Source organism: Rhinoderma darwinii, chromosome 5 (genome assembly GCF_050947455.1).
Source record: "Rhinoderma darwinii isolate aRhiDar2 chromosome 5, aRhiDar2.hap1, whole genome shotgun sequence".
Classification (NCBI taxonomy): domain Eukaryota; kingdom Metazoa; phylum Chordata; class Amphibia; order Anura; family Rhinodermatidae; genus Rhinoderma; species Rhinoderma darwinii.
The window spans coordinates 269,835,483-269,846,808 of NC_134691.1; the positions used below are offsets into that span (position 1 = coordinate 269,835,483).

The 11,326-nt window shown below is 44.3% G+C and overlaps 1 protein-coding gene across 1 annotated transcript in view; it reads left to right on the forward strand.

Moving 5' to 3' along the window:
- Positions 1–11,326, forward strand: part of LOC142652591 (uncharacterized) — a 106,507-nt gene that overhangs the window by 6,574 nt on the left and 88,607 nt on the right. Inside the window, exon 3 of the mRNA XM_075828246.1 lies at positions 7,660–7,819. Coding sequence (XP_075684361.1) covers positions 7,660–7,819 — 160 coding nt within the window. The remainder of the gene's footprint in view (positions 1–7,659; positions 7,820–11,326) is intronic.

Below are 11,326 nucleotides of genomic sequence, written 5' to 3' on the forward strand. Positions count from 1 at the left end.
AAGCGCCCGACACCAGACAGAGGAGATCAACGGCAGGATGGATCCTCAGAATGGGGAAGGCCGGCCCTATCAATGATAGCAGGCCCACCTGAGAAGTTCTCCCGTCACAGGATTTTCCGTGGGACCGGAGGATCAAGGGTGAGTCCTTTCTTGCCACCGTGTCAGGGATGCTCAGAAGGAGAAAAAGTTTGCAGGATAAAGGATTATTTGAGCCGATTTGGGCTTCAGTGCAGAGGAGCTCAGCAGCTACACGTCTTCCTCCATTCACTACCAGGCCACGCCCCTATGGCTCATTTTTATATTCCATACAAAGTCAATGGCTCATCGATCTGCATATATTAAAAAACAAATAAAGTCCCATTGAAAAATAATGGAGTTGAAACATATTCAAATATTATAATATGTTAATACATAGAGAATTACTGGGTACTTTCTTACTGCACAATCTATGAATAAAAAAAGAGACAAGTACATCAAGATTAGTTAAGCTAAAAGAGTGCTCTGGTAAACACAGTTTTTTTGGATGCTGTGGAAAACAAGACAAGTGGAGTCAAAGTTCAATTGCAGCAGAACTTTACTGTACATACTTTACTATACATGAGGGCAAAAATTCTTAAACCTTGCATCCCAAACAAAATAAATACAGTTCTTACATGGCACTAATGGTGACCTTGGTGCCACTCTCTCGCTCTACTGACGGCAATGCGATTCCTCTCGGGTATTCCCTTTATTCTGAGCCAACAGCATGACCCAGTCTGTGCTACATTGCAGGGAGACTCCTAATGCTGCGTCACAGTAGGCCAAATCCACAACAACGTCAATTGTCTTTGACCCGAGGTGGCCCCAGGCAACTCTGACCCAGCAGCATTAAGCAGACTCCAAGTCTCGTGGCGCAGTCTCATCGTAGGTCTCTCACCACAGCTGACACATCTGCTACAAGGGGTGGCTTTGAGCCCCTTACAGTCAACTTATTGTCATGCTGTCTTAATTCAAAATAAGACAAAAGCAAAACCCAAGTGCAGTAATTGCTGATTGTTGTGTTAGAGGAAAAACTTCTGTTTTTCAATGTAACTAACAACAATATAATTTAACATGAAAGAAAAATCGATGAAATAATAATCAGCCATTATATTTATGCCCAGTTATCAACGATGTGACAGGCGTCTAACATGGAATTCTGGAGCTCTCCACTACAGTGATGAGGTGAAGGTGATTAGTGAGATGATCAGTATGGAATCTGGCAAGATGCATCTGAAAAAAGTTATTGAAGAAGTAACATACCTTGGAAAGGGCACATACACAGATTGCGCAATCGCTGCAGCTACAGGTCACCTTCTGTCTGGGTAAGTTAATTAGATTTAAGTATATATGTAAGTAGTCAAATTGTAATATAAGAACAGCATAAAAGTAGCAAAATATTAATGTGGAAATAAAGTACTTAACGTTATGGGAACTAAAGTGGATTTTCATCGTGTATTATATGTACACGCATAGGAACATTGTAGATGGGTGTTTCCACCACCCCTCATTCTGACTCCACAGGGACCCAATACTTTCATGAGGTATAAACCAGCATGTAGAAGACATTGTAAAATCAAAAACAGATGCCTCCCACACAGGGCACATAAGCTATGTGACTACTGAACATACATTTTGTAAAATATATGTAACTTGATGTCAGGGTAGTGATTGGATCAAAGGTGCAGGTTTATCCAGTGTGTAAGCACCAATTCTCTGCATGAAATTTTGCCATACAAAGGTGGCTGTTATTTTTTATCACACTGGTAAGTTGAATGTGCTACCAGGGATATCTAATCTAATTAGCCATAAGACTATGCCAGCGTACCAAAGAGCTCCATTTGTTGTTAAAAAAAAGTGAAATAATGAAGGTACTTTAAAAATAGTCTTGTAAAAATGTAAAAAATTCCTAAAATTTTTTCAGTCCTAGTGGTCACTCTGGTAACAGACTACAAGCAAACCTGTGTGTATTCTGATCCTGCAGTCATACTCCTTCCGTCATTCCCTTACTAACTTACAACATCCGGTAAGTTATCAAGAAGTAGGATACTTATGTAAGGGAGTATGACTGAAGGGTCAGACTACATAGAAATTTGTCTGTATTCTGTAACCATGGACACACATAGGTCTGCTTAGGAGCTGTAAACACAAAACTATGGGGGACTTTCAGGGCCGCCATCAGGAATTTCAGGGCCCCCTACAGCTAAATTTTCTGGGCCCCCCTACCGTGGCACCGCCTGTTAACGGTACTCCGTCCAGCACTATATCATGGTACCCAGGGCCGCCATCACGGGGGGTATTATGGGTACTGATGTGAGAGGCCCGGCCAAACCTAATTGAAAGGGGGGCCCGGCAACTGCCGCGACTTGCCTTTGGTAGAAAAAAAACAGGCCCCTGCAATGGGGCTTGTTTTTTTCACCAAAAGAATGTCGTGAGCTGCGGGCCCCCCTTTCAATTAGGTTTGGCCGGGCCTCTCACATCAGTACCCATAATACCCCCCCCTGATGGCGGCCCTAGGTAGCATGGGGGTCGTCATGGGGGCCGTCAAACACTGCCGCCCGTGCGACCGATCGCGCGCACCCGCAAACTCCCGCGCATGCGCACCCGGGACCGCCTGGAACCGCGCTCCGAATTTTGAGGCAGATTTTGAAAGGACGTGCTGCTTTTTCTTTTTTCAGCGACTTACTCCCATTGATTTCAGATTAAATCAATGGGAGGCGGTTTTGGAAGTTGTTTGGTGCTGATTCTGACGCAGTGTCCGAGTCAATATCAAGGCCCGAAAACTCTGTGAACTGGGCCTTATTGTTAGGGCTTATTCAGACAAACATGTAATACATCCGTGCAACGTGTGTGATTTTCACGCGCCTCGCACGGACCTATGTTACTCTATGGGGCCGTGCAGACTGTAAGTGATTTTCACGCAGCGTGCGTCCGCTGCGTAAAACTCACGACATGTCCTATATTTGTGCAGTGTTCGCGCATCACGCACCCATTGAAGTAAATGGGTGCGTGAAAATCACGCCCAGCACTTCCGCAGCAGTATAAACTATGAATGAAAATAAAAAAGCATCACGTGCTACAAACATACAAACAGAGTGTCATAATGATGGCGGCTGCGCGAAAATCACGCAGCCACGCATCATACGCTGCTGACACACGGAGCTGTTATGGACCCTTTGCATGCGCAAAACGCCACGTTTTTGCGAACGCAAAAAGCACACGCTTGCGTAAATCCGGCCTTAGGGTAGGAACACTAGACTAGGCATGAACGCTGCGGATTTTATGCAACACATTTTATTGTGGAAAATCCGCAGCGTATCACAGTCGCAGCCGAGTGGATGAGATTAGAACAAATCTCATCCACACGCTGCAAAAAAAATGGACCTGCAGTGTGGCTTTTTAAGCCGCAGCATGTCAATTTATGCTGTGGAATCGCTGCTCCTCTGTTGCGGAAATGCTGCGGTTCTGCCGCAAAAATCACAAATGAGAAAAAAAAAGGTACTTTTTTACATTTATAAAAAAGTTTAGACTTGCCCCGGCCGTAGTCCTGGTGACGCGATCCTCTATTCTTAGCGCAGCCCAGCCTCCTGTCATGACGTTTCATCCCATGTGACTGCTGCAGTGGTCACATGGTCTACAGCGTCATCCCAGGAGGCGGGGCTACTTTCAGAAGAGAGAGATGCGTCACCTAAACTACGGCCGGGGCAAGTCGAAACTTTTTTTTCCCTGCAGGATTCCCGCAGCGGACACGCCTCACGAAACCTGCGCCACTATTTGGTGCGGTTTTGCTGGCAGAATTCCCTGCGGCTACCGGGGCGGATAAGCTGTGTAGTTTTACTCAGCATATCCGCCTAGTGTGTTCCTTATGATGTCGCTCCTGGAGCTGCTGCCTGTCTCTAAATAGGCAATTGGTCCAGTAGAATTTGGAATTATTTTTTTTTGTGAACCAGCTTAAAAAAATACAAAACTTTTGTGTTAGGGCCTGTTCACATCACCGTTCGCTTCCGCTCCGGGGTTCCGTCTGAGGTTTCTGTCGGGTGAACCCCGCAACGGAAAGTGAAAGTGACAGCACAGCTTCCGTTTCCGTCTGAGTAAAACTACACAGCTTATCCGCCCCTGTAGCCGCAGGGAATTCTGCCAGCAAAACCGCACCAAATAGTGGCGCAGGTTTCGTGAGGCTTGTCCGCTGCGGGAATCCTGCAGGGAAAAAGTTTAGACTTGCCCCGGCCGTAGTCCTGGTGACGCATCTCTCTCTTCTGAACGTAGCCCCGCCTCCTGGGATGACGCTGTAGACCATGTGACCGCTGCAGCAGTCACATGGGATGAAACGTCATGACAGGAGGCCGGGCTGCGCTAAGAATAGAGGATCGAGTCACCAGGACTACGGCCGGGGCAAGTCTAAACTTTTTTATAAATGTAAAAAAGTACCTTTTTTTTTCTCATTTGTGATTTTTGCGGCAGAACCGCAGCATTTCCGCAACAGAGGAGCAGCGATTCCACAGCATAAATTGACATGTTGCGGCTTAAAAAGCCACACTGCAGGTCCATTATTTTTGCAGCGTGTGAAAGAGATTTGTTCTAATCTCATCCACTCGGCTGCGACTGTGATACGCTGCGGATTTTCCACAATAAAATGTGTTGCATAAAATCCGCAGCGTTCATGCCTAGTGTGTTCCTACCCTAAGGCCGGATTTACACAAGCGTGTGCTTTTTGCGTGCGCAAAAACGTGGCGTTTTGCACATGCAAAAGGTCCATAACAGCTCCGTGTGTCAGCTGCGTATGATGCGCGGCTGCGTGATTTTCGCGCAGCCGCCATCATTATGACACTCTGTTTGTATGTTTGTAGCACGTGGTGCTTTTCTGTTTTCATTCATAGTTTATACTGCTGCAGAAGTGCTGGGCGTGATTTTCACGCACCCATTGACTTCAATGGGTGCGTGATGCGCAAACAATGCATAAATATAGGACATGTCGTGAGTTTTACGCAGCGGACTCACGCTGCGTGAAAATCACGGACAGTCTGCACGGCCCCATAGAGTAACATAGGTCCGTGCGAGGCGCGTGAAAATCACACACGTTGCACGGACGTATTACACGTTCGTCTGAATAAGCCCTAACAATAAGGCCCAGTTCACAGAGTTTTTGGGCCTTGATATTGACTCGGACACTGCGTCAGAATCAGCACCAAACTTCCAAAACCGCCTCCCATTGATTTAATCTGAAATCAATGGGAGCCAGTCGCGGAAAAAAGAAAAAGCAGCACGTCCTTTCTTGCCGCGGTTCTGCCTCTGACCTCCCATCGAAATCAATGGGAGGCAGAAAATGCATTTTTCGCTGTGTTTTTTGTCTGCTGTCCTCAATCGCAGCGGGCAAAAAAAACGCAGCAAAAAACGCGGCAAGATAGTGTGGGCAGGTCAAAATCTGCCTCAAAATTCTTTAAGGAATTTTGAGGCAGATTTTTTCGGCCTGCAAAATACTCTGTGTGAACAGGGCCATACATAAACAGCACTTTGAGACACTTTACTCACCGTGTCAGAAGAGCTGCTCCCACTCCAGTCCTCTTCAGGCGATGTCTTCGGTCCAGACGTCCAGTCCTTCACCTCCAGGCTCCAGAAAATGGCGGGGATCGTGTAACTCCTGCCGCCGCGCAAGAACTGGACTCCTCCCCCTCTCCTTACGCAGCTACGCTCTGGAGAAGAAGGAGGCGAAGTCGGACGAGGAGGACGAGGAGGCGAAGTCGGAGGACAAGGAGGCGGAGTCGGACGAGGAGGCGGAGTCGGACGAGGAGGCGGAGGAGGAGGATGACGAGGAGGCGGAGTCAGAGGCGGGCCAGCAGGTAAGTAAACTGTGCGCCGCTGCTGTCCTTCCCCGTAGATCGGACTTGTGTTGCGGGCGCACCGCCTCCCTCTCGGCGGCGCGCCTGGTCGTTCGCGTGGGTGCTTGCGGTCGTTCGCGCACGGGTGCGCGCTTGCGGTCGTTCGCGCGCGCGCAAGCAGTGTTTCGCGGCGGTGATGAGAGGGGGGCCCGCAGCTCACGGCGGTGTTTGACGAGAGGGGGGCCCGCAGCTCACTACATTGTTTTGGTGAAAAGAACAGGCCCCATTGCAGGGGCCTGTTTTTTTCTACCAAAGGCAAGTCGCGGCAGTTGCCGGGCCCCCCTTTCAATTAAGTTTGGCCGGGCCCCCTACACTAGTACCCCTAATACCCCCCTGATGGCGGCCCTGGGGACTTTTAATCAAGACGATTTGCAAAGTTGCTTCATTTTTTATTTTAGATGCTTTAACACCTTAACGACTGCCAATACGTCTTTTCACAGCGGCAGTTAAGGGTACTTAAGCCAGAGCGCCCCCTTTTCATGGCGCTGTGACATAAGCCCGGCACGGCTGTCCTGTGCCAGCTAAAGCGGGTGTCGGGCCCGTCTAGAGACAGCAGGGCACTTGCTCTAACGGGCGGGATCGATTTCAACATCGATCTCACCCGTTTAACCCCTTAGATGCGGCACTCAACAGCGAGCGCCGAATCCAAGTGGTTTTGGAGGGAGTGTGCTCCTCCTCTCACCCCATCGGCACACTGCAATTGCAATCACAGGGTGCCGATGGCTTCTATGGCATCCTGGGGTCTAACAGAGGCCCCCAGGTCTGCCTGTAGTGGATGCCTGCTAGGTCATGCCTGGGGGATGGATGGATGGATAATAGATGGATAGATGATAGATAGATAGATAGATAGATAGATAGATAGATAGATAGATAGATAGATAGATAGATAGATAGATAGATAGATAGATAGATAGATAGATAGATAGATAGATAGATAGAAGGATAGATAGATAGATAGATAGATAGATAGATAGATAGATAGATAGATAGATAGATAGATAGATAGATAGATAGATAGATAGATAGATAGATAGATAGATAGATAGATAGATAGATAGATGATAGATAGATAGATAGATAGATAGATAGATAGATAGATAGATAGATTTAAAGTTACATACAATGATGACAATAATGTCTATATAGTTGCACAATTTATGCATGTGTATTGACTGTGAAAACATTCCCATATTCGTCTATGCTATCCCTAAATAAAGCAGAATGTTATATGCAGGCTGTATATTTTTTTAAATAGTTTCCTATAAATCTTATGGCGTTTCAGTAACTGTTAAAGAAACATTTCAGGACTAAATCATATTTCACAACAACAAGGGCATAAAAAGTTCCAAATATTGAGCCACCACAACGTCAGGCTTACCTAGAAAGGGACGAGCTGTGTCAGAGCGTCTGACTGTTATGTGTATTAAATGTGGCCTGCAATTCTTCAAATGTCAAAATGTAACAAATTTCTACAGATGTTTACTATGGATATGATCAGCCTGTGCTAAGATCCTGCTGAAAATGATTACAGATTATAAATGGATCGCATACACAATGGTTTAGACTAGTTGACTAATTTTTGGGATCTGGACCACCAAATTAGATCCCACGCATTCACTGCCGAGTGCATTAAACTAGAAAGCAGTTGCTTATGTGTCTTCTTGGCCTTATTTAGAATGATGTTGAGAAAATGAAGTTGTGCTTTGTATGGTTTTAAATACCTTCATTTACTTTTGTGTGATGTTCTTTCTTGTGGTTTGAATAGTGGAAGCTATAAGAAAGGAAAAAAGTTCATGATTGTGGTCACAGACGGATACCTCAATGATGGTTACAAGGAAATGTGTGGTGGATTGCACTATGTACTGAATGAAGCAAAATCGGCAAATATAAGGATATTTAATGTGATGGTGGATGCTGATCATAAGGTAATAGTTTTAATAAGAATCAACAAATTTGATGTCAATTTTATCTGAGCCAGAGGAAATAGAATTCTGCTAACTACAACTTCAGTCAGGGAAATAACTAGAATGTATGGGGCCCCAAAGCAGGAATCAGGCCCGCAACATAACTAAAGAGGGGAGCCTTCAGATTTTTTCTCCATGAAGTTCATCGGCAGACACTGGGTTGCCAAATGTGTTGGTCTCCAAGGAGAAAGTTAGTGATAGTATTTCTTCTAATATACGTACCTAGTAGTCTAGAGAATTTATGGGGTTAATATGGTAAAGCTGTTTCCTGTAATATCCATTGGGCTTTAGGATGGCTATACAGTGAAGGATTTAAGTATTTGATCCCTTGCTGATTTTGTAAGTTTGCCCACTGTCAAAGACATGAACAGTCTAGAATTTTTAGGCTAGGTTAATTTTACCAGTGAGAGATAGATTATATTAAAAAAAATCAAAAAAAATCACATTGTCAAAATTATATATATTTATTTGCATTGTGCACAGAGAAATAAGTATTTGATCCCTTTGGCAAACAAGACTTAATACTTGGTGGCAAAACCCTTGTTGGCAAGCACAGCAGTCAGATGTTTTTTGTAGTTGATGATGAGGTTTGCACACATGTTAGATGGAATTTTGGCCCACTCCTCTTTGCAGATATATCTGTAAATCATTAAGATTTCGAGGCTGTACCTTGGCAACTCGGATCTTCAGCTCCCTCCATAAGCTTTCGATGGGATTAAGGTCTGGAGACTGGCTAGGCCACTCCATGACCTTAATGTGCTTCTTTTTGAGCCACTCCTTTGTTGCCTTGGCTGTATGTTTCGGGTCATTGTCGTGCTGGAAGACCCAGCCACGAGCCATTTTTAATGTCCTGGTGGAGGGAAGGTGGTTGTCACTCAGGATTTGACGGTACATGGCTCCATCCATTCTCCCATTGATGCGGTGAAGTAGTCCTGTGCCCTTAGCAGAGAAACACCCCCAAAACATAATGTTTCCACCTCCATGCTTGACAGTGGGGACGGTGTTCTTTGGGTTATAGGCAGCATTTCTCTTCCTCCAAACACGGCGAGTTGAGTTAATGCCAAAGAGCTCAATTTTAGTCTCATCTGACCACAGCACCTTCTCCCAATCACTCTCAGAATCATCCAGATGTTCATTTGCAAACTTCAGACGGGCCTGTACATGTGCCTTCTTGAGCAGGGGGACCTTGCGAGCACTGCAGGATTTTAATCCATTACGGCGTAATGTGTTACCAATGGTTTTCTTGGTGACTGTGGTCCCAGCTGCCTTGAGATCATTAACAAGTTCCCCCAGTGTAGTTTTCGGCTGAGCTCTCACCTTCCTCAGGATCAAGGATACCCCACGAGGTGAGATTTTGCATGGAGCCCCAGATCGATGTCGATTGACAGTCATTTTGTATGTCTTCAATTTTCTTACTATTGCACCAACAGTTGTCTCCTTCTCACCCAGCGTCTTACTTATGGTTTTGTAGCCCATTCCAGCCTTGTGCAGGTCTATGATCTTGTCATTGACATCCTTAGAAAGCTCTTTGGTCTTGCCCATGTTGTAGAGGTTAGAGTCAGACTGATTAATTGAGTCTGTGGACAGGAGTCTTTTATACAGGTGACCATTTAAGACAGCTGTCTTTAATGCAGGCACCAAGTTGATTTGGAGCGTGTAACTGGTCTGGAGGAGGCTGAACTCTTAATGGTTGGTAGGGGATCAAATACTTATTTCTCTGTGCACAATGCAAATAAATATATATAATTTTGACTATGTGATTTTCTTTTTTTTTTTTTATATAATCTATCTCTCACTGGTAAAATTAACCTAGCCTAAAAATTCTAGACTGTTCATGTCTTTGACAGTGGGCAAACTTACAAAATCAGCAAGGGATCAAATACTTATTTCCTTCACTGTATATACCTAATATCCAGGCCAGTAACTAGAAAATTCCGAGTGGGTCCCATACCAAACTTCAGCCATATTAGTAGACATTGCAGGATAGGGGCACCCAGACCAGGACACCTAAATTAACATTTAAATTAAATCAGACCTCAGACCCTTAAATCAAACCCTAGACCAACCCCAAAAAATATTTCAGACCCTTAATCAGATCCCTAAATTAATTAGGACTCCTAAATCAGACCCCAGATCTCTAAATCAGACTCCAGACCCCTAAATCAGACCCCAGACCAGACCCCAAAATAATTCACACCTAAGTTAAAGCGAACCTGTGAGGTGATTAATTCTGTCCTATTTGAGAGCAGCATATGATAGAGGGAGGGATGCTGAGCTAAGTGATAGTACAAAGAGGCTGTCAATCAGCCTGTGTGGGTGGGGTTAGCAGGACTCGAACTGTCTCTCATAGGAGTCCTGTCAGGATTTACTTTGCCTTTTACTCAGAAATCTTAAAACAGACTCCAGACCAGACTTTTAAATCAGACCAAAATAAAAATAAAAAAACAGGTAGTTCCTTTCCTCTCCTCACTCCCATCTTCTCTTGTCTTCAGGGCCCGACACAAAATTCTGTACTTATCAATCTCATGATATATGTTTATAATGGTTGAAGCTCCATTTTTCTGCTACAGAGCTCTAAATGCCCTTCTTCCCTTCACACAGGCTGTCTGGAGCCACCACTAGGGAGAGCACACTGCATACAGATTTATAGAGCTCCACCTATTGGACACAATACTAGCTGTATAAATCCATATGTAAGGAGTTCCCTTTAGTAGTGGCTGCAGGAAGAAATAATTGTATAATTTAACTCTACGGCTGTGTGACTGCTTCTCTCGAGCAATGCCTTTCTTGCACCTGAGGGGGGCCTCTCAGTCTCTGGGGCCAAAAGCAGCTGCTATGATTGCTGCGGTTGTAGTTGTGTTCATGACTACAGGTACAACTAAGGGCAACTTTTATCAACTCTTTCTGGGGGGTGGAAAAAAAACAGCAATTCCACAATAGTGTTTTTGCATTTTAAATTTATGACTTCCAACGTGCGGCATAATTAACATGTTAGCTCTATTCTATGGATCGATACGATTACAGCGATACCAAATATGTGTCTTATTTTTATTTTTTTACTACTTTTCACAATAATTGCAAATTTGATGGAAACAAATTAGATGTTATGTTGTTGCATTCCAAATACCATAATTTAATTTAATAGAATAATTTTAGGTCCATATAAGTTATTGTTTAACTTCTATTATTATTTTTTTAAAGTTGGGAATGTGAAAAAAAAGCAATCCCGCAGTTGATTTTCCCGTTTTGTTTTTTTTACATCATTCACCGTGCAGTTTAAATAACATGTTACGTTTATTGTACGGGTCGATACAATCGCTGCGATACTACATATGTGTATTTTTTTTTAAACACTTTTTATAGAAAAAAATGTTTTTATCTTTTCTTTCCTTTTCGTCCTACGAAAGCACAAAAGCGGTAAGTTGACCTCAAATGATTTAGCCCTAGGACAAGTCCACCTAGCGACTA